Here is a 24497-nt window from a genome sequence, read left to right as displayed (position 1 = left end):
CCTTGGCACCAATGCAGAACCTTCGGCACGTGCGTGCTGCGAGACCTTAGAACACTTGTTGCTTCCGCTCAGCTTTTCTAACTCAGCCTCGTCAACTAGGTTCAAACAAAGATTGAGTCGGTGCGTGCTTTGTTTCACTGCCTTGATTATTTATTAAGACGCACTAGTGCTCTGCCGTGCAACTGTACCACCCGACGAAGTGGTACACCACTGCTCACGAAAGCAGTGCGATGCGAGGCTTCAATGCGGCCTCGTTAAGTAGCCGAAGATACTTGAGTATATATGACGTGTGGACTGTCAATGTACGAGTAGACATGGTCACACAACATCGGCAAAAGCAGCTGACACTACACTCTAGTTCTTTTTTCACTATATTCACCCTTTTGAAGCTTAATCTTCGGCAGGTCCCTTTTGGAAAATAGCCCTCTAGTACTATAACCTTGTCTTTCGGTGAAACCCATGCACTCCGTTCTAGAAGCACGCAAGTGACCATGTGATATATCATGCAGGGTCCTTCGTTTTCTGATTTTACATTACTTGAAATTCGGGGGCTAACAAATGGTTGTTATTTCTAAAGAGGAAAATCAGAGAGAAATCGGGGTAAAAGTCGGTTAGGTATTTCTAAAGAGGGAAACCGGGGAGGAATCAGGGTTTTTGTTGTCTGGCAGCACAATTTTGGGCATTTTTCTGTTAACATTTAGGGACGAATGACACAAGCAATGGTCTCCGTTTGGTCACAAACGTTTTATTTGACTTAAAAACAAAAGTTACGGCGCTAAACAGATGACGACGAAGTGAGAAACAAATGACGTATATCTCCTCGTTACAAGTGCTTGTTGACGTACATTATCATACGCCTTGGACGCGTTGCTGTTTACATCCTATACCTGTCGTGTTTTCGTCCTGTTTTACTGATTACCAATATAAGTTCTTGCAACAAAATTAATGGAACACCAATTAGACGAATCAACTACTTTTTCAACGTAGCTGCATATATAGTGTCATAAACATCATTTCGTCACTACTGACCGTTCGCAATCAAGAGCAACCTGGGCACTGCGTTTATTCGCTTCCCACAGCATTACCAGCACTTAGACGTACGCGACGTGTGGGAAATGCGATGCAATGCGCCTTTGTCGCATTCATGTAAATGCGACAGGCTACTCAAAAAGCAAGAAGCTTTCATTCACTCAGCGCTGGCAGACGCTGGATGCTTCTATATTTAATATATGCTTGTTTTCACTTGGATATGAAACGAAAACGAGGCATATGTCATATTGGATAGATAGATGCATACGACATAGATGGACAACCAATCAATTGTTAGTTTAGCGCCCGTACTACGTAGTTCTTTGTCTTGTGTTGCCGTTCCTTTTACGCTGCTTTTACTGCGTCATATTCATATCATAATAATATAAATATTAAGATGTATCGTAACCACTTACTCAAAGGAGGAGGTCAGCGTCCACTAGTATTGTAAAACCTGTTTTTGCTGTTATGCTTTACGAAAGGGCGGACTTCGGGGAGAAATTGGATCTAACCCGAATTTCATAAATTTTGTTCGGGGTGCAAAAATAGGTAATGGTCGGGTTTTACCCAAAAAGTTGCAGTTTCGCCCGAAACGCGAAGCATCGATTGCGATAGCAATTTAGTAGACAGCTATACAAAGTAAGGATAGTATTATTATCGTCCGTATAAACTTGTAAACATTCGCTTATTAATTAAATTAACAAACATGGTATCAAGGCGCACAGGCAAACGTGAACACATCACGCTCGATGACCGCGGACACTCGCTGTCGAAACGCTGGCGTGAGGAAGCGTGGCAGCAGCAGCGAGCGAAGTGACCTTCGTGATGTCTATCGCTTCAACGCGAACCGAGTGGCGAGAACACAGAACGCACAAAGGGATGAGCCGTCGGTGCACCTATAGACTGTGCCCCCAGCGCAGGTTGCTTTCAAGATACGGCCCGCGCGACCGCGCGATGCGCATTTGCTGCCAGAATACAACGCTGCCTGCCGCCCTTCCCTTCCACTGTGCCTCGGGTAGGAAGACGGCGCGCTTCCTCCGCGCTTTCCTCCCTGGCAAGCGCGATATTGAGCCGCGATCGTCGGCTCCCATCGCACTTGGACTTTTATGCGAAACATCACAACGACTCCGACTCCGACGCCGACGACGATGGCAAAAATGCGCCTGGAGTGTGCATATAATTGCTATCCGAATAGAACGAAGGACCCTACATTTATGGAAACTGTCAACAGCGCGGCCGCACCTCCCTGACGTCGTGCTCTGCGACTTTTACATGCATGCATTTACTGAGTCAAGGCACAAACCGCTACGAAGAAATGTTTTATATCGTTTGCGAATCATCTATTGTTTTGCAACTCGATCAGCAGCAGCAATGTAAGAGTTATATAGCAGGAGCGCTCGAAAATAAAGAAAAGGGAAAAATAAAGCTTGGATTTACCTGTCACATGGCCAAATGTGAAATTCAGTTGTCTTTGGGTTGCCTTCTTCTACGTCTCCTCCCCCCCCCTTCCTTTTCTTTTCGTATATTCCCCCCCCCCTTATTTTTTTTTTTTTTGCTTGCCAGCGTGCGCAGCACCGCGTGAGGTTCAGGAACAGTTTCCGCCTTGGGGTCGTGAAGGTAAACAAACAGAGGCACGCGCGACCGATAGCGGTCTCGGTAATCTTCCTTTGTTTACAAGGGGCGCCTTCAGCACAGCTGCTAGAGGTACACAGCGACAAGTCTCGCATCAACAGATAGGCGAGTCCGGCAAGGTTGCATCTTTAAACACTGCGCGGGTAAAATTTGGCCGTATACGAAGCGAGAGAGGCAGTGATGTGCACTCTCAACTGAATTTTATTGTAATATAGATACAACAAAGCGAAAAAAAAAGAATGGTGCATTAAGAGACGGAGAAAGTGTGACACACACTGGCACATCCAGAGGAGGATAGAGGAGTTTCGTCTCTTTCGGCTTCCCCAGGTGATGGCAACTATAGTTATTATATACGTCATTACATACGTTCAGTATGAAACCTGCATGCACGTCTTGCCAAACCTTTTCGTTTCCCAATTAGCCTAGCGTGCACAATATGTGAGTAGACTTGATCCAGCTGTCGTGGCTCTCTTTCATAAAGGTGTAGCATAGGACAAGCGCTGGCTTCACTGCCCCCGATACGAAGGTGCCTGGCACTACAGAAACCTTTGTTTTTAACTCCTTGTTCTGGACAGCCGCCCCATATTTTCAAGTTCTCCAACTTGTCAACCATCATTGGCTCACAGGACCGTTGCCGCCTCTGCGATTGTCTCAGGTTAAGCGCCAACATGGCGGATTCATCTTAGAATCTGAACGGCAAGAAGGCCGACAAGCACGTAGATGGGACGAAGACGAGCACCGGTATAGAAAGGAGGTCATCATTGCTAGAGGGACTGGTTAACGGGATTAACTCTAGTAGGTAAAGATAAATACCCCAGAAGGTGGATTGGAAAACGGCGCAGCGGATGGCTCAATTGGTAAGAGCATCGCACGCGTGATGCGAAGACGTGGGTTCGTATCCCATCTGCGGCTATTTGTTTTATCATCCACTTTTATTTCCATTCATTTATCATTTCTTTAATTGAAATATTAACTGCAGATGATTTCCCCTATGCTGTCTTTGGTACGCATCGTTGTTTGTTGGCTTCTTATGGTATGACTAGTAAAAAGCAGGTCCGCCAGCTTCCTTTCTTCTCGTCCGCCCCATATATATATATATATATATATATATATATATATATATATATATATATATATATATATATATATATATAATATATATATATATATATATATATATATATGTGCGTGTGTGTGTGTGTGTGTGTGTGTGTGTAATCTCTCAAGGCGACGAAATAAAGGATTCTCGCCACTTTATGCCCAACAAGCAGCCGATGCGCTGAGATGACACCACCTCGAAATGCTAGTTCAATCGCGTGAAACTTACCGCGAAACCCACGGTAACGTTTTTGACACTCCGGAACGAACTACTGTTTCAGTTGCGGCCTAGGTCGCCAAACCAACCACAAATTATTTACTATATATACTAATTAATTTACCCCAAATAACATTTCAATAGTTTTGGCGCAAATTTACTCTCCGTGGCCAGAAGCAGAGGTGATCATGTGGAATGATATTTGGGCTCTGCGTGGTTAAATCGGCGTGGAATGCTGCGCAATTCCGAGAGAATCGGTGCTCTCACGGCGGGCATTAACCAATTATTCCCTTGATTGTAGAACGGTGGCCAACAGGAGCGCCACACTGACAACTGAAGATCTATGGAAATGTCTTCGAACTTGAGTAGTAACACAAAAAGCACGCGAGCATTGATCAAGTGAAAAAGAGAGACAGAGAGAGGTAAAAAGCGAGACACGCACACGTAAAAGAGAAAGAGGGCTAACAGGATACGCATGACCAGACGCCATCGCACAGGCGTACCTCCAAAGCAACAGTACTATATACAACACAGCTAGCTGACTTTATAACGCATTCCCTGTGCCTGTCCGAAGAACGCTATCGCCTTCGCCGTATAATGCCACGAAGTTCACACGACACGTTGGCGTTGGCGCACTTCGGCACAGTATCGTCGATAATGTGGGGTCAGAAGCCGCTTTCCGATCACACCTTCAGGCGCTGTATCACTCACATTCCACCATGTTTTATCTCCCAGCAGCCACGGCGCTGAGGCATGCGCCGAGATATCTCTATTGTCCAGGGGAACCGTTCTATTTCAATCAGGAGCTCTTCGGACGCCGTTTGGCACTTGAAGTACTTACGCAATGTATCTCATTGCACTTCAGCGCCGATGCCTTGCATGCACTTCCAATGCGCGGGAGGTTGGACTACGACTTACGCAATTTAATTTAAAAGCAATGGGGGTGTTGACGACTCCTCTTTTGTTTTTGGAGTAAATGCTAGTCTCATATTTACCACCGCTTTCAAAAGTCAATCGTAGCCCTCACCTACGCAGCAACTAGGGGGTTTCCGCAGTCTTCAACGGTGTAATTTATCATTTGCAAAAAATGTTGTTGCGAGTGCGAGCAACAGTATTTCTAACCACGTAATGTCGACCACCGACTAGCAGAACGAACGGGTGTTTCCGTTCAACATCTTCCCCTTCACCACCGGCGAACGCTGCACACGTCTCTGCCAAAGCCTGTGAGGGCGGGGTAACTATGAGGACCTCGAATTTTCACATTAATTGGAGTAATTTATTGTCAAAGGACTTTGTGCTCGCACTACCTCCCTGGAAGGGGAGGAAGTGGGGCACTTAGAGCGAGAAATGAAGTCTGTGAACGAGAGTACGCGGTTAGAAAACAGTAGATACTTCAGACTATTTTGCAAATCATCAATTAAGAAGTTCTCGCATTCGCCGATGAAGTAATCACGGAGTTTTCGCATTCGCTGATGGATTACTTTAGACGAGAAGTGCTCCCCTACACCAGAGGGAGCATGAATAGGTCGTCTGTATATCGTATCTTTCCAATGCATTGCATTTAAAGAATAATAAACTGAAACTGAAACTGAAACGTACTCCACCGAGAGCTAAATTCAATTTGAGCACTTACTCATTTAAGAATAGTTGCCGGCACTCCTTTTGTTCCCCGAATACACCATTTTTACTTCGTTTTTTTGTAAGGGAAACTTTCTTTGCGAGCCCTCCCGGACTTTCCTGACCATAGCTTCTGACCGAGTGCTGCTGTTTCTGCTGTCTTGCTGAATAGCTCACACTAAAAAAAAAAAGGAATTACATGACCATAAAAGTTTTGAGCCTCGGTTCTACAGCACAGCAGCCCGATGCTCAAACCATTAGGTCACAATCGTTTCTTTTTTCTTTTTTTTACAGCGAAGCTATATGTGGGGGGGGGGGGGGGGGGGCTAGCGTTCCGTGCATTTTTGGTCTCCGTGAACAAAAGTCATCATCATCAATGGATTATACCCCTGTAGGCATACTCCCGTATGCAAGCTAAAATTGCAATGGCTCATAGTTCCATAAGGGAGAGGTTACAAGCACTCAGCAAAGTGAAGCGAACAGTGCTTAAATTCTTTTTAATCACGCATACAACATACAGAACAGCATGTCGAAAACTGCCATCGTCAGTGGCTCATACCTCAGCGAGCAATGGCTCATTCCCCGTAAGCCGTGGCTCACACCCCCGCAAGCAAGCAAAAAAATGCAATGACTCATAGTCCCGTAAGGTTCATGGTTTTACGTGAATTAGCTGCGTTGACACTACCGCTGTTGTCGTTGTCGGTTATTTCAATGTGGATGTGTCGGTACCGAAAAGGGAGCAGTTTATGCGTTCCGGCCCAATCGACGATCCAGCGGCGTACGTGCATCGATTGGACATTATCAAAGAATGTGATTGCAGTTGCGAGTGAAATAATGACCACCGAACAAGACAATAAATGAGCGTGCGTACCTTTCGTCACAATGATCACCCATAAAGACAATAAATGAGTTGGTACCTTTGTTCAAGATTATGTATCACCTCCGTGTCGTGTGCTAAATAGCTTTGCTGGTCAATCACCTTCACAGAGTGGAATGGCTCATGATTTTTTCTTCTTCTTTATCGTCTTTGTATGTGAAAAACATTACGGCATAATCGCGCGTTTACTTCTATTATGCCAATGCCAGCTAGATCTTTGAGATTATCGCTGCGTGTTCATAATGACAATTTCCATACTCTAATACATACCCAGACGGGGGATTGGCCAAACAAACGGGCCGTACATACCGTGCCAACGCCAACTAGCTCTTGAGATGATCGCCGCGTGTTCATAATGATAATTTCCATACTCTAATACATACCCAGGACGGGGGATTGACCAAAAAAACGGGCCGTACATACCGTGCCAACGCCAACTATATATATAGCTCTTTGAGATGATCGCCGCGTGTCCATGATGATGATTTCCATACTCTGGCACATACCCAGGACGGGGGATTGGCCAAGACGGGGGCAGTACATACCGTGCCAACGCCAACTAGCTCTTTGAGATGACAGAAAGTTGACCGTCCCCTATTTTCATTGAAAATAGAGTGTTTCTTGTCGCTGTTTTATGACCCTGGGAAACATCAAGGATAACGGCAGTGTGACATTCTGGAACGTGTGAGCAAGTAACTTTCTACAAAGGCTTTATATATAACCTACACAGACTAAAAGGTTATCGTTCGTCACTCACAACATGCTCCCTGTATTAACGAAATATAAGCACTGTGCCTCGATAGCCAACCAAGAAGACAGGGCAAAAGCAACTGCATGTCTTGCCAACACAGAAACCCAGAGTATTCGGTAGTTATCTTCAAAGCACATAATTAGCCTACACATTGAAACTTTCGCTTCGTGCCCCGCCATAAATCGGCCCCATTTCCTGGAAATATTAAATCTCTGCTATTTTTAGTCCTCTCGGGCAAGGGGAGAAACTTTTGAAGCGTTTCATGTAACGCCCCTAAATGATCCAAAAACGAGTGTTTAGCTACTTTCATTTAGCCCATAATTGACACACAGGATTCAAAATATGCCAGCGTATTGCTCCTATTGTTCGTCACATTTTCTAAAACTGTACTTTGTGAGTGATGTTGCTTCTTCATAAAACCATGAAAAACTGCCACTTAACGTTTTCTAGCGCTTATGTAGTCGCATTAGCAGCTTCGTTGTGAAAGAAGATTACACAAAACAAAAGAGAAACTCTCAGACGCATGGGATCCCCAATTTCCAAAATCAACCATCGCCTATTATTCAAGAAAGTGTCTTAAAAACGGCAGTTGCTTCTGCTCTGCGATAAACACCATTGGACAGTTCAAAATATTGCAGTGGAACTGTCGTTCTATATTCTCAGCTTTAACATGTTTGCTTTACCTATCTAATCAAGCCAGATGTTATACTTCAAGGAACGTGGCTTTCACCAGAGAAAAAAATTTCATTTGAAGGGTTTTCGGTGTTGCTGCTCAGTTCGATCGACATTCCCGAGTTGGAGGATTATTGATACTCGTTTAAAGTAAAATTTGTCACCAGGCAATAAAAGAAAACAACACGTGCACCGACGATTACGATTCTCCCTAATGCGAAATTTGAGCGCAACACTATACGCGTTTTCGTGTAGCGATATATTGGCTGGCCTGGACAATCTGTCTCGTGCGTCACGTTGCAAATGGAGCTACGTGCGGCGCGACTGCCTCACTCATTTGGAGATCGCGAGAGCCAGCGCGTGGGTGACGCGTGAGCGCGATTCACAGCAGCAGCCGCCGACAGACCCCCATCTCGTAGCCATCGTCGCCACAATACGCTTCTCACGCTTTCGCCATACCCTCATCTGCTTTCCGCCTCTTGTTTCTGCTGCACCCTCCTCTCCGCTTTCCTCCTCGCGTTCGCTTTCATCTTTCAGCGTGCTCGCTCGCTCGGTTACGCCGCCGCCGTCGCCCGCCGCAGGAATGGGCGCCTTCTAAAATTTATTTTCAAATCATGGACTCTGCGACTGCTCAATTTTGGCTATAGGTTTCTGTCTCCCAGGGTATCTTCCGTTTTCAATTATAAATGCCTACTTCCCCACCGGTGTGCATAGCACGCGTTAACTTGATAGGGCTGGGCTGCTTGCAGAAAGGAAATTTTGTTTGCAGGGGACTTTCATTCGCATCACGTGTCGTGGGTGCTAAAACAGATTTGCGTGATAACTGACTTTGGGAGTGGACTATTGATAGTCATCTTTAATGTCAGAACGTAGGACATGGGACATTTACTAGAGGTCACTTTCGTTCGGTGTTAGATTTAACATCTTGTAGAGCTGGTCTCAACTTTTCTTCATGGCGAGATGCGAAAACACCGTGTGCTTAGATTTAGGTGCACGTTAAACAACCCCAGGTGGTCGAAATTTCCGGAGTCCTCCACTATGCCGTTCCTCATAATCAGAAAGTGGTTTTGGCACGTAAAACCCCGTAATTTAATTTTTTAACGTTTCGTCGTGGTTAGCGGTTGACTCAGCAACCAACAGTGATCATCTTCCTGCGTCATTAGAAATCATTTGTCCAATAACATCTTCAGTATGTCAAGCGTGCACCATTTGTGTACCACAATAAATGTGATACTTTCTTGGTTCAGCCGCTTAGAAATTTTCCAATGACAAAGAAATAGCTCCAACGATTTTTCCAGTTCTAGAGGGTTTCCGGAATCAAGGTGAATTTGTCATCCCTTCCGCTAAAAATATCGGTTGTCGTTAGTGGAATGATGAGCGTACGCATGGACTAAATAAAAAAGGAAAGCTGCTTGGAAAATTCTCGATAATCAATGCCAAACAAATTGGAAAAAATATCAGTTTCATGCTGGTGCATTTAAACGTACTGTTAACCGAGCCAAATATGAATATGATATTGGGCAGCACGATTATCTACCAAATAATTAAAAGAACAAGCATGCTCTGTTTGCCCTTCTTCGTGCTAGGAAGGTGCAACCAACGCTGTTAACATTAGACTCGATCGTTTTGACCCTGTAACAAATGAGCGCCTCCCTAGAAGATATTGTCAAAGGTTTAGAAAATCGATTTGCAACCTGGCTTCCAACTATCTATATTGCATTAAACATTTCGTATGGCTTCACGTCAATTTCATTATCGGAGCTAAATTATGCTGCACTAAGCTTGCCGAATACAGCCCTTGGGAGTCAGGAATACATTGTCAAAAATATTGTTACAGGCATCTCATAACGTTCTTTTAGACCTGGTAAAATATTCAATTAAATATACTTGGACTATGTTGCAATGGAAGCTTGCCCAAGTAATAATGATGCTTCAGAAACACGGGAGAGGCTATATATAGAAGAACATTAGGGCCATTTATCTTACGTCAAACGTAGTAACATTAATTGAGAGGCTTCTTCACCTATGTATCATGAAATTTGTCAGTGAGAGAGAGAGAGAGAGAGAGAGAGAGAGAGAGAGAGAGAGAGAGAGAGAGAGAGAGAGAGAGAGAGAGAGAGAGAGAGAGAGAGGGGATCTTTATGAGAAATACAGAGATTTCTGCCGTCGCATATACAACTGCTGGCATGGTATACTCTCTATAGGGATGGGGAATGGGATTAAAAGATTCCAGAGGAGTGAAATAAAAGATAAAAAAGAATAAAAATAAATATGAAATGCGCAAGTGGGCCTGATACTATTACAGGTGGGATGGCGGGTAAATTTAGGCTTTCTTATATGAGTTCTTGAATCTTTAAAGCTAATTCGACCAATTTCTGACAGGTATTTGGACGGTAAATCCAAAACACACCGCTGTTTGGAAGGGACCGGGCATGGGACCTAAGATGCTGGGTAGCGTTAACGGATTGTGCCAAATCATTTCCATTTGTTGCTCAAAAGAATTGTCTCTCGTCGCGGTACCCGGCGCGTTCAAGTAGTACAAGGTGTGGCATAAAAGTAATGAGACTGATTTTTTCTAAACAAAATTTGTTTTACTTTTACACGTCAATGTTATCCCCTTCAAAGTAATTTCCTTGAGCAGCTATACATCGGCGTAGGCGTTGTTTGCACTAATCGTAGCAGTGCTGGAAGGCTTCAACTGGAATTACCTTCAGCTCCTTGGTTACGCTCCATTGAACGTTTTCGACACCAAAATGGTGCCCCTTCAAGTTGGTTTTGATCCTGGGCAACAAAAATAGGACACATGGACTAAGATCAGGCGAATAGAGGGGCTGAGGTACCACTGAAATTCCTTTTTTTTTTACTGGTTGGCGAAGATGGCCGTGTGACAAGAGGCGTTGTTATGGTGGAGCATCCAAGTGGCCGTAATGTTTGGTCTGACGCGAAGCGCCCTCTTTCTGAGCCTTTCAAGAACTTCGTCATAAAAAAAAAAAAGACTTTCTGGACAGTTTGTCCTTCGGGCACAAACTCTGTGTGAACAATCCCTCTACTGTCAAAAAGGCAAATCAGCATCGACTTCATTTTTTATATGCTCATTCGAGCTTTTTTCGGTACAGGAGAAGTGTCAGTGTGCCACTGTTGACTTTGACATTCTGTTTCTGGATCGTACTCGAAAATCCATGATTCATCACTAGTGACGATACGGCTGAAGAAGCCTGGGTCATTTTCTATCCTGTCGAGAAGGTCAAGCTAGGTACACGTTCTTCTGATTGTCTTTCTGTTCAGTGGAGAGATTCTTTGGCACCAACTTGGCAAACACCTTTGTCATGCCCAAATAGTGAGTGAAAATTTGATGAAGGGTAAAATGATTCATATTTAGCACACTAATCATAAATTTCAAAGTTAGTTGGTGGTCTGACCTCACAAGAGCCCTCACTCTTTCCACATTTTCCTCAGTTTTCGATGTTGAAGGCCTCCCTAAGCAAGGTTTGTCTGCCACTATTTCCTGGCCCTCCAAAAATGCGTTGTGCCGCTGGGAAACTTATGCTCTTGATAAGGAATGTTCCTTAAAGGCTCGTTGCAACTTTTCATAAGTCAGACTCGTGCATTCACCGATTTTGGCACAAAATTTGATGGCACACCGTTGCTCCAAATTTCGTTGTTCCATTTTTGTAGCGCAGTACAAAAACAACACTTATCACGCTCTTTAGAGTCACGTGTCTACCGCACGAGGTTGACACTTTCACTGAGCGTCTGGGAGTGGTTGATACACAAACTATGTGAAGGGCGCGAAGGGGGGGGGGGGGGCACATCGCGGTTGGAACGCTCCCAGTGTTGCCAGTATGATTACTTTTCTGCAACACCTCGTATGTACTCCACTGTCTCAAAGCTGTCACGGTTATCACAGTAGGGATTAGGGGTACGCAATATGCGGTACAGATAATTGTTCGTGTATGCCACGTTCAGTCGAAGACGATGGTACAATGTCTGTAAGTGCCGAAGAAGTGGTCATGGAGTTTTCTATCTCACTTTTGGATCAATATAACGCAGAAAGCTATTTTGGTGACGCGGCAGATACCAGAGGCGGTATTTTTCTTGATATGCATATTTTTTTGCCAGGTTCGAAGCGTCGGCTTTGGTAAAAAATATTCTTCTGAAATTTCGGTATTGGAGTCAATTTGAGGAAGCTTCAACCGCTTTTTCGTTTCCCGAAATACTGGCATGGCCAGGTATCCACTGGAACGTGATGCAATGCCCAGCAGTCAACCTTGTAGTGAAGATAGGCAATGTAAAATGCTGCAGATTGGTTATTACATCGCTTGTGCCTGTTCCATATACTTTGTACGGCTGCTTTCGAATCCGTGAGTATCATCCACGTCTTTGGCGGCTGCTGTCGAAGTACATTTACAAGGGCCTCCTTAATGACATATAGCTCAGCTGACGTAGATGACGTCGCTCGCTCAAAACGAAACGATGAGCTGCGTTGAGTTGCAGAGCTATCTGTGAAAATGTGCGTCCCGGTTGCGTATTCTTTGTCCATATATTCCAAAGCTGCCTGGTGGGCCGCTGCTTGAGGCATTTTCTTTTTCGCGCTGATTTCAGGGATATATGGCACGATTTTCACTGGGGACAGTGTCGAGATTGATATGTTTCGTGGCACAATTTGTGACGCCTGAGCAGTAATCGAAATAGGTGTGCTGTCGGATTATTTTCAGGGCCGACGTGCTTCATCTGGTGGGCCCACGTGGACGTAGAAAGCCGCATACAACTCGCTCGACGTCATAAGCAACACGCTACTTTAGTGACGCTTGATGTCGCTAAAACATTCGATACCGTGGAGCACCCTGTTTTGATAAATCGATTGACATTCTGTGGTGTTCCCGGTTATATAGCATCGTGCACTTCCTCTATTCTAGGTGAAAGAGAGTTCTATTTCTACAAAAGCGGCATTTTTTCTTCTAGGTATAAATAAACGAGAGGAGTACTGCAAGGCTCAGTCCTTTCTCCGGTGCCTTTTAATATTCTTATGAGCAGAATTCCCCGTCGTCAGGAAGTAACTACTTAAGTTTATTCAGACGATATTGCGTTTTTCGCAGCTGCAAATGAGATCCACATGCTACATCAACGACTGCAAACTTACCTTCGAACCATGGAGATACGGCTAGATGTTAATTAGTCTTTTCTCAATGCCAGGAAATGTGCCATTCTCGTTTTCCCGATACCTGATACAGTGCAACTCTTATTGTCTTACCACATTCAAGACAAACCACAGGTAGAGTCTATTAAATACCTAGGAATGATTTATAACGCCTCTCCCAGCTGGCGTCCACACATAGGTTATGCGACTGGAAAAGGTACCCGTGTAACTCGCATATTGCGTAGGCTGAGCAACCGTCGATTAGGATGGAGTAGAGATACACTCCTAATGATATATCCTATGTACGTTCGTCCTGTACTAGAAAGTGGTGTCCTGGAAACAGCATCACTGCATAAAGTAACAACATACGGTAGCGGTAGCGACTACATCACCAGCATCAGATTCCTAAATTAGACGCATCTATTTAACCTAACCTAACCTAACCTAACCTAACCTAACCTAACCTAACCTGCAGGAGTGTCATAATGCAGGCAGTGTCAGGCTCCGCAATAACTCACTCCGCAGTTTGCCGACATCTTCTATACCCTTGGCACAGAGATTTTTGCCAGAAACGAAAAGTTGAAGTGTCCATCATGAGGCCGCGCTGCCGCATACCTAAGTTAAACTTTAATCCACACAAGTCTGATCCAGTACCCTCACTATTATGCTCACTCTGTGGCGAAACGGATACAACAGACCATTTCTTGTTGTCTTGGAAACGTTTTTCTGTAATAAGAAAAAGATTATTGAAAATCCCGCTTCGTAATATTGGCCTAGGTTTATCTGTGCCTGTGATCCTATCTTTCGGAGCTTCTATTATTGGGCTGAACCACACAGATATGTTTGCTTAGCGATCCAAAATTACCTGATTGAATCTAATCGATTACCATGCTAGACTGATTGTTCCCCTCCCCACCATAGTGCTATTTTATTTATTTATTTATTTATTCTTATTCTTATTTCTTTTCTTTTCTTATTCATGCTTTTCTTCTGATCGCTTTTCTTTCCTCTCACAAAATTATTACTTTCAAAGTTCCAACGTTCAAATTGTTCATTCCTTTCCTTTTATACACTTAGTTTAACCACACGATTCATCGCCAATCTCCCAATGTGGGTATGTGCCACAACCACTCAGATGAACAACAACAAAAAAGAAAAAGAAAAAAAAAGGAACGAGAACGGGCATCAGGGCAAAGCACAAGCCCTTGACATGTATTCTTCCTACCCGTTCAATGTTTTTTCTGTAATAAACCTGTGCAGGTGTCCTTCCAACTAGGCCGAACTTGAATCCTTGCATGCAAATGCACGAATAGACATTTTTTATACATATTTATTTCTGCATTTAATAGGCGAAGCCATGCGGCAGGTTTGATGTGCAAACTACAGAGTTTCCTGCAAAAAAAAAAGAATATTAGAGGGAACTCGGGCGCTAGTATGTGTCTTAGGGACCTACAAGCATGGCGGTTCAGTGAACATGGGAGTCATGATCTGAGTTATGGCTTTGCCTAAACTTCGTCCTTATGGCTTCGAGCGGTTTTGCGACTTTTCAAGTTTACCATTTCAGCAATACAGTGCGGTATAAATGCCACAATTACCAGTGAATATTTAAGTGCGCGAAGCCTTATTGCCTTCTGCGTTTACAAAAGTAAGATTTCTTCGAAATTTAGGCCAATAAAGGGGATAAAGCATAGAAAACACAGTCACGAGAACGTCTGAAGCCGCAAGCACGTATATCAGAGAGAGAGATGCGAATGAGACAAAGGCAGGGAGGTTAACCAGAGTTACAGCCTCCGGTTTGCTACCCTGCAACGTATATCAGACAAATCCATATACTAACCATCATTCCCATCGTAGCTGAACGACCGCAGCGTCCTGCAGAGAATTCCTACGAGTAACTTTAGCAGGAAATTCTATGGCGCGAACTACATTTTCCTGTGTGTACAAGAATGTCTCCAACAGTTACACTCGCTTCAAGGGCGGCGTTAACATCATGGGCGACCTTTAACAACGCAACAAGGATAGCGACCACTGCTAATAGGTATAACCGCTACTGCTCCTACATGTACGCAAAGGAATGCGTATAGGTATAAGCGAAACCACTACTGAAGACATAACTGCCGTCTGTCATTACCTTCCGTCAATTCCCAACTCAGTAGAACCGCATAAGCTTTTCACAGCTCACTTAGAATATAATATGGAGTGTTCTTAGTTAATTATGAAATTTTAATTACTCAAATTTTAGATATCCGTTTTAGGGTATCAGTCGTATTCGAGACGTCTTAGCGCACGCCCAGAAACACAAAATGAAATTGTTTCTACGATGTTATCTTTTGCACGGTTGTCTTTTGCAGGCTCTAATAAAAAGCCCACGAAATATGCCAAGATAAGTACAATGACGTCACTGCGCGCTTGGAGGTCTGGATTGCAGCGTTATGCATCGTGTTTCCAGAGAATGAAGCCCGCATGACAGTGGTTAAAAACAAATTGCGGCAGAACCCATCTCACGATGATTGTCGAAGGTAATGGGTTAGCACTGAATCAATATAACGTATTCCCACCGTAAAAACGTATGTATGAGGCGTGTACAGCAGCGGGACTCCACTTTAGCGCTTCCCTAAGAACACTCGGCGCCATCTAGCGCCACCGCGGCCGCGCAACCTGCGCGTGGCCTCCGATATGCATAGCTCGACGGTGCGTGCGAACGCCGAGAAACGCGTCATGCGGCAACTCGAACGGCAAGCGGGCTTCTCTGTCGCGCTTCTTTCTGGACTTGCTGCGCCATCTAGTGGGACCGCCGAGAAGTCCGCGCGTGGCATCCGAGACGAGAAGTGTGGCGTGCCGGTGCCTGCGAACGCTGAAAATCGTTCCTCCGCTTGCTGCACACTCGGTGGCATATACTCGGGCACTCAGGTTAACGATATAGGTTCATTGAAGCGCAGCACATACCCAGTACATTAATGGCGCAGATCGTTATAGCGTCGGGTTGCTGTCCTTGAAGAACTTTTGTGCGTGGGTTTGATTTCGCTTAGCATTGGAGAAGATTAAGAGATTTTTTTTTCTCGCCATTGCAGAGTCACCTATTCTCAGTGGCACATACCTTAGTGACCCAAGTTGGCGTCAAAGAGGTTCACTGAAGATCAGCGCAAACCGAGTGGCACGTACCAAGAGTTCCAAGTTGGCGTCAAAAAGTTTCTTCGAACAGCGGTACCCACCCAGTCCTACGTGTACAATGACCCATGTCGGCGTGAGGCCTGGGTACCTGCAGCCACTTGAAATCTCGGTATAGAGCCATTCGGTCGTGTCGGCTTGGGCCTTTTGGGCCCTTTTCCGGCATCTACTTCGGGGAACAAGTGGGTTGCTGTCACTGTTGACTACGCGACCAGATACGCCATTCCGCGCGCTCTCCCAACCAACTTCGCTATCCGTATGTGGCATATTTCCTGCTACATGACGTCATTTTGATGCATGGAGTTCCAGGTGAAATGCTCACAGACCGATGCCGTACTTTCTTGCCCAAGGTCACTGATGGCATCATGAGGGTCTGCTATATCCAGCATCAGCTTATCACCTCCTACCATCCCCAAGAATGGCCTGACCGAACGATTGAACCGGATGCTTACAGATATGCTGGAGAAATACGTTTCAGCTGGTCGCCCCAATTGCGATCTCGCTGTACCGTACATTACCTTCGCCTATGATACTTCGTGCCTGGACACGTTCCACCTCTTGTGTCACCGTGAACCTACGCTTTCTGTCGACACATTGCTACCATCGATAACGACCTCGATAAGTGAATACGTCTGTGATGCCATCGCTCACGCTGACCACGCTCGACAGCTTGCACGCGCTCGCCTGTACGTCAGTGTCGCATGAGAACAATAAGCATCGATACGAGCTTTGGCACCATGAAGTGCACCTTTCGCCGGGCGCCCTAGTGCTCCTTTGGACGCCTTCCGATCGAGTAGACCTTTGCGAGAAACTCCTGTCTTGTTACAAAGACCCATACCGCGTGGTTCGCCAAGTTACTGATGTCATCCACGAAATCGTTCCAGTCAGCCTCGCACCGTCCTCCGTTCTGACCAGCAGTGGTATCGTCCACGTCGCCAGCCTTAAGCCCTACAACTCTCTGCTTGCCACAGATATCTAGCGGCACTGGGACGGCGCATTTGCCGCCGGGAGCTTGTGTTGCGATGCAACAGGCGCTTATGAGACACGGCGCAAAGGAAGACGAAGACGGGCATCTGGGCTTGGCACGAGCTGGTTGCCATCTTGGTCTCTGGCTGCGCTTCCCTTGTAAATACAATGTGAATACTCTTTTGTCTGTCTTTCCGCACGTAACAATACATACATACATACATACATACATACATACATACATACATACATACATACATACATACATACATACATACATACATACATACATACATACACACACACACACACACACACACACACACACACACACACACACACACACACACACACACACACACACACACACACACACACACACACACACACACACACACACACACACACACACACACACACACACACACACACACACACACACACACACACACACACGTAGCCTTCGGAAAATGCGTTGAATACCCGAAGGCTGTTAAGGCATTAAAAAAAGAACCTTGACTAGAGTGTTCGCACCCATGTTCACTTGCACGCCTTTCTCTTATCATTAGGGCCGTGATGTATTTAGCTATTTATAACGAAGGTATACGCTGGACGCTATGGCCGATTGCACTTTTTTCTTTTCGATGGGCATTCACGCTTCAATAAGTTCGGCACTCTTGTTACGCTCTTGTAACACAAGAAGGCGAAAGCCTGCTGCACACTTGGTAATACATGAAGTTATACAATCGGGGCTAGACTTCTCGTAAGACCTAGCGAGCCGCAGTAAAGTACACGTGTGGCACTAAGGCGACCTCCTCACTCAGTGGCACGCCGCTACTTCCGCCGTGGCGTACTTGCGAGCCACAAGAGCGTGCACGCTCCTCCATCGCTCGCCGCCGCTCCGACTGTGATGTCAATGCGCATAGTGTGCGTGCCCGCTTTTCTGTGCAACAACACCTGGCGCGACAGCAATTACTAAACTTAAAATTCGGCGGAGACACTTAAGACTGGTTACGCGTGGGAATGCGAAAGCATTATACCGTTTGTAGACCTCGGAAGGTCATCAGCGCACTCATTATATACTCATGACGTGGCGCCACCTTCCCCGCACTATAGAGGCTTTCTAGCCTCTGTACCCGCACCGTCGCCTGCGCCGCCCAATGACGCACGCACTAGTCAGCGAGATGGCTGTGAAGTGTGCAACCAGGCACGCAATAGGCACACCTTTAGTAAGCCAGAACCGTGGAGCAGCCGTCTGAATATGCACAACTGGTGAGTGTCGGGTTGCATATGCTACTGTAATAAACACCATGGAAAAAAAAAGCAGGCGTAGCTTCAGAGAAGTGTGCTCATCTCGCACCCCGGGGACCCGCGTTGGTTTCCCACCCAGACCGATATGCACCACATTTTCTATTCAAAGCCACCAATTTACTTTCCTGGGAAATGAGACGTCAATACGATCACTTTTTTGACGTGTTTTCACTCTTTGCGGCGTCGGCCATTTTTTCGTCACAGCGTAGTTTCGCCAAGGTCACCACCAACAGACACCTAAGGCTTTCGCTTTAATTTTAAAACACGGTTGATATAGTGTTGTCATCTATAGGCATGCAAAAGTGCAGGGGCGTAATATATTATTTCCTTTTTTTTCTTATTTCGCAAACTTTCAGTGGTACGATTGATTACTAATTGCAAACCGGGAAAAAGAAGAGCACGCAAAGAGCAACACAAAGAAAGATCAAGTGCAGACTGCCAGTCTGTTTACGGTAGTAAACAATCGTTAAAGTCAACTCACTAGCCCATCAAGATATGTTCTACTCAACTATACTCCCTCTACATCGGGCTCCTTCATCCGTATACTCTCTCCTTTTTAGAGCGCAGCTCTTTGGCGTCCGTTCCTGGGTTTCGCGTCGTCGTCGGCGTTGTCGTCGGCCTCGTAACCAGCTCCGCCCCCCTTTCATCCCCCCAGCGCTAGCAGCGACCGACTGATACCGCTGGATGCCGCTGACGCCGCTAGAGAGTCAAGATAACGTGACTGCATAGAACACCGTCGCCGCCATGCAGAAAGAGTATCAGTCAAAGGCATCAGTCAGTCGCTGCTATCTCTTCCCTCCTCCCTTTATCGTGTTGTCCGCTTGCTGCGCGCGCTTCTGCCCCCATCGTTTGCCGCTGGGTGTACACGCCGCCCCCCTCCGCTTCCGCTTACTGCTGGTTGCTCTCGACGGCGGCGATGAGCCTCCGCTTCGGCGGCGCGAACTGCACGGTCTTCTCGGCGGCGGCGATGAGCTTCTGCTTCAGCCTCGCTTACTGCTGGTTGCTCTCGACGGCGGCGATGAGCCTCCGCTTCGGCGGCGCGAACGGCAGGGTCTTCTCGGCGGCGGCGCTTAGCCTCTGCTTCCCCCACGGCTGTGACAACCTCGCGAGGCACTTGTATAGATCTCGTCTTTGAGAATCAAGCATTGGTGTACCAAGTCGAACATATATCAGTCTATTTCTCCGACCACAAAGCTTCCTTCATGACTGTCAAGAACTGTTAGTGGAGTCTTTGTTAAAGGAATACGTGTGAAAAATAAAAAAAAAATTATGTGATAGCGCATACATGTGTTGCTCGATTTCTTTGCCTCAATCTATCCAAAAGGTGAAACAGCTTATTTGCTGCGCTCACATTTCGCATTAGGAAGTAACGTAATCGTCGGTAATTTTTTCCCTGATCGATAAATTATCGTGCTTGTAATTCATATCGTCGTGGCGACCTGCAGGGTAAGATGTTCAGCATTCTTGCCTCAGGAAAGGCATCGGACTATAAGGCACTGACGCTGTACCAACAGGCTCAATTTTGCTGTCATGTTTGTTCGCGCGCTAGCGCCGCTAATACGAGTAAAATTATGAACAGCGAACGTACATTTCCATGCTACGTAAATTTATCGCATTGTTCTACCTTTTGGATGCCGTGACGCAGAGTGCACGCAGTCCTATCTACACCGTCCTGAGAAAGCGCATGTCACGTCGTCCCCCAGACACGAAAGCGCGTGCTTGCGCGCGGGACCACGTGATCAGTAGCACAAAACAACGATGCACCAGAAGGCGGGCGTTGTCCCGTTTGCGTCGACAGGCGATATATTACCCTCGGCATATTCCTTCGCTCTGCTCTTGGTTGCTGTAGGCTGTGCTCAACTGCGCCACGCGCGATGGGAGAACTGGAGGATTTGTCGACCGCGGACTCGGGCTACAACGACGACGCCGAGCTGCGCGAGGTGTTCGTGTTGCTCGACCGCGACTGCGACCTGGAGCTGAGCTTCGACGAGCTGAAGACGGCGGTGCGGGCGCTCGGCCTCGCCGTGACCGAGGCCGAGATGGAGGACGTGCGCGAGGAGCTCGAGGCGTGCGCAGGCCGCACGACCGTCGACTACATGGGCTTCCTGTCGGTGCTGGCCAAGCTCGAGTTCGGACACCTGCGGCTGCCGGAGCGCAGCAGCGCGCAGGAAGTGGAGACGCGCAGGGCGCTTGAGATACTCGACCCCGGTGGTATGTCGAACCGCTTCTTTCCCTCGGTGAATAAGTGCACGTGAAGAATATCTTGGGATTAGGAGCGGTTAAGGTTAACGTTAGTTAAGGTTAGCCCCTTTTCTGTCAACTACGCATCAAGTTAACATAGTAATAATCAAAACTAAGTTGGCTCTTCGCTTGCTGTCATCTTAAAGGGACGCTGAAGAACACAAAGTTGGTCTGGATGAGTAAGTTATGATTTCGCCGACTGTGCGAGCAGGCTTGGTACGCGAGCAAACGCCCAAAGACGAAATACCTGTAGTAGAGGTGACACCGCTTTGATGTTCCTGCGCAGTCGATCGATTTTGGCATCGAGTGCACCATATAGTTCAGTGTTCACTGGTAAATGACTACATTGTATCCTAAAATAGCAAAAGACACAATTTGGCAAGTTCCGATAACCTTTCTCGAAGCCGAAACGGCGGAAATGCGAGAATGCTTCGAAATTTGTGACCTCACAGCAACTTCTAGCCCTGACGTTCCAGTGTGAAATTCAAATAAGGGTCTTTGTCGCATTTTCTTCATTTATAACACTTTCACGCCAAATACGTGAAATATTATGGAAGAAAGCCAGAATAAACGCCCTTACTGCTGCTGTTTACTGTTCATTTAATTGGACTGTTCAATTCGATAAAAACCGGTGAACTGTACGTACGAATATTCTGGAACATTTAGCTTCGAATACTGCATTGAGCAACTTATGTCACTTGTAACCAGTGGCGTAGCAACAGGGGGGGCCGGGGGGCCGTGGGCCCCGGGTGCAAGGGGCCAGTGAAGGGGGGGGGGGGTGTCATATACGTCTGAATACACCCGGAAATTGTCGATATGCTCGCCTTCCTCGACTACACCCGGGGGGGGGGGGGGGTGACAGAAGCGCTATCGGCCCCGGTTGCCAGACGACCTAGCTACGCCACTGCTTGTAACATATTGGCTGTAGTGATAACCATGCTTCTTCTTGCAGGACCGCACAGCAACGGTCATAACTAATCGGCAGACATAATTTGCGCAGCCTTTCCCCCATGGGTTCCCTAAGTACAACCAACATTCGAAATTTATGTACGATTATGGCCGATCATACGGGTTTACGATAATTGATGTGCAGGTTGACGGGATAATGTGCAATACCGACGCACGAGGCACCGTTGCTGCATAAAGAAAATATGCATTTGCTGAAGGCACGTGCGTAATAAATCTTCGAGAACCTGAATTCAAATTAAGAAACCTGTTTTCAAGCAGCGTTTATATTCGCGCAGGTTCGACACCGGAGGCCGCCGCGACCGTGTTAGGGTGAAATGCGCGAACGCTCGTGTTTAGACGCCCGCTTTGATTTGGGTGCACGTTAGAGGACCCCGGGTGTCCAACATCAATCCAGAGTCTCCCTTTACGGCGTGCTTCATAATCAGATTGTGGTTTCACCACGTGAAACCCCCCTTTTTTTTAACTTATCTTTACTGTGGCAGTTTAATTCCCATTACGCGATTCACTGAGCTCTTATATTTGTACGTGAACTTTAGAATGTTCGCGCACCCATACGCGGAGCCAATCTAATTGCGGCAGATGACTTTTGTGGTGGTCGGCACGGTTGTCAGCACCAAGAACAGCGGTAGTGGTTTCGGTGCCTATCGTTCGCCTACTGGAAAGTCAGCTGTATAAGCTGTTCATTGGCCGGTGTCAGTTTGCAAGTGCACTCTTAACCAAATGTACAACCTTTGGGTCGTACCTTGCCACACAGCGATAATCGTGATGTCTCGCTTGCGTTTCCTTTCTCGAAAACCCTGCGCTCTCTGCTTTCCTGTCGAGAATGCTGTCATGCTGATAACGCGCATGCCGTTCGTGACTTGAAAGTACCGGGCTCGCAGGGTTAAAGAAAGGAAATGCGGGCAAGACAGATGACGATTATTGTTGCGTGGCAAGATACGACCCAAAAGGTGTAATAGCGAATAACTGTGCACTGCGGTGATACTGGCGCGTAGCCGCATGCAGATATCAGTTAAGCTAATCTGTAGCGCTACAGGCCGTTTGTGGCTAGCTGTATAATAACCCGCATCTATAGTCCCGCCAGAGGTAGCTATTACCTTTTAGCTCGCTTATTTTCCTGTGCTTCGATAAAGTTATAACTAAAGGTACGTTACAGCGAAATTCGCGAAATGCTGGCCTTCACTTTCTGGGGATTTAATCATTTATTATTCGCCCTCTTACGTGGAACTGTGGGCAAGTGTGCGCTCGCGCTGCTGTATGCAGTCGCCGGCATTCAGTGGTCGCACTGTGTTCAGCTATATATAGTGCCCTCACGCGAATGCCTTTTTCGCAACGCAGGCACCGGCCTGGTGAGCGTCCGCGACGTGCGCTGGCTGCTGACAAGCATCGGGGAGAAGCTGACCGTCGAGGAAGTCGACCAGGTCCTGGGCGAGCTGGGGTGCGGCGGCGAAGACGACGACCGCGTGCCCTACAAGGAACTCGTGGAAATGCTCTTCAGGGACAGCTGAGCGAGGCGCTTCATCGCGAAGCCCGCTATATAGCTACGATGGCCTATGCTCTTGAGTTGGTCTGTGTATATATAAAATACGTGCGTCAATAAAGTGGCGGCATTGTCCTGAGTGTCATGCACAGTATTCTAATCGCAAGCGTTAATTTCACACGCAGTCTGTGGTGTACAGTCGCAAGCTCTGACTGTAGAGACGAAAGCACGTGCCGACAAGTTCCATCCTATGTAATCCCTTTTCAGACAGGGCTGAGACAATTAAGGCAACCTGCTTGAGCTAATCAGGTTTTGCTACGTCTATCGCAGCCTAGAATTTTGCTTGCTTCATTAAAAGCACTCGGTACAGGCAGAGCTTTCTGGCGAACCGCTAGCGCACTCTCGTAATATGTATTCGTTTAGCGGATGCACGTCCTACACTGCCAGAGGACGTAAGTCGCACGCATTAAGACGGCACGTTCTGTCATTTCCAGATGCCGAAAGTATAGGGAGTGCGTCCGCTACACCCACACACGCGTGTGTCAGCTGCTCGCCAGAGTGCTGCTGGCTGTATCGAGTGACACAAGGGAGCCTATGTTATTTACGTAACCGCATTTTGTATGATACCCAAGTGACGCGTTCCCGTGCTTGTCAACAATTTGGACTATACAGGTTAACCGTGTCTTCAGTTCGCGCTGCATGGGGCGTGACTGTAAGCATCACCGCTCTCACCGCAGGAGATCGCCTGTCTTCTACGTTGGCTACTTGTCGTGCCAAATTTATGTTCGACCTCGGCAAAGCCCTTCACAACGTCGCCCCCTCATCTCGTGGTTTTCTGTTGGCGCCTGGTATGAAATGGAGTTCCAGTTCGCTGTCGTCTATACGAGGAGTCTCCAAACTACGGCCGCGGCGGTCCCTCCGATGACGGCAGTTATAAGCTCGCGGGCGGGCAGTTTTCCCTCTCAAAGCCACCGCTGCGCCTCAGCCTGCGAGCCTCGCACGACACCACCTCGTCCGAGGTAGCGCCAAGGAATCGGAACCCTCATGCGACCATTACTTGTGAAGCACGCGATTCTCTGATTGGCCGGTCCCAGTACCACGTCAGAAGACGGACCAAAGCTTCCTCCACGTCGCTTATAGGCGGCTCGGAGAGCTTTCGCCAGCTTTTCGCCCCACGAAACTACGGCGTGTAAGTGTTAAGTGTAAGCTCGTTTCTCCAATCCACAGCATTCATGGTACGGTAACAGGAGAGCACATCCATAAATAGTTACAAGTGAGTGTTCCTGCGTACAGCTTGTAGTGAATGGGGCAAACTAAAACATAATTGGTGGG

The 24497-nt window shown here is 46.8% G+C and overlaps 1 protein-coding gene across 2 annotated transcripts in view; it reads left to right on the top strand.

Annotated features, from left to right (window-relative positions):
* LOC142571555 (calmodulin, striated muscle-like) overlaps positions 1-23305 on the top strand; it is a 45984-nt gene extending 22679 nt beyond the window's left edge. Inside the window, exons 2-3 of one of the 2 annotated variants that reach the window (XM_075680007.1) lie at positions 20325-20686; positions 23024-23305. In XM_075680007.1, the coding sequence (XP_075536122.1) occupies positions 20350-20686; positions 23024-23193 (507 nt within the window). In that variant the 5' untranslated portion in view covers positions 20325-20349 and the 3' untranslated portion in view covers positions 23194-23305. Of the gene's footprint in view, positions 1-20169; positions 20687-23023 lie in introns of those variants that run through there. The other variant, XM_075680006.1, reaches the window with a different exon arrangement.
* The last annotated feature ends 1192 nt before the right edge of the window (positions 23306-24497 follow it).

The sequence above is a fragment of the Dermacentor variabilis genome, chromosome 2 (assembly GCF_050947875.1).
Source record: "Dermacentor variabilis isolate Ectoservices chromosome 2, ASM5094787v1, whole genome shotgun sequence".
Taxonomy (NCBI): domain Eukaryota; kingdom Metazoa; phylum Arthropoda; class Arachnida; order Ixodida; family Ixodidae; genus Dermacentor; species Dermacentor variabilis.
The sequence above is the reverse complement of the archived record's forward strand: the minus strand, read 5'-3'. Positions and strand labels throughout refer to the sequence as shown.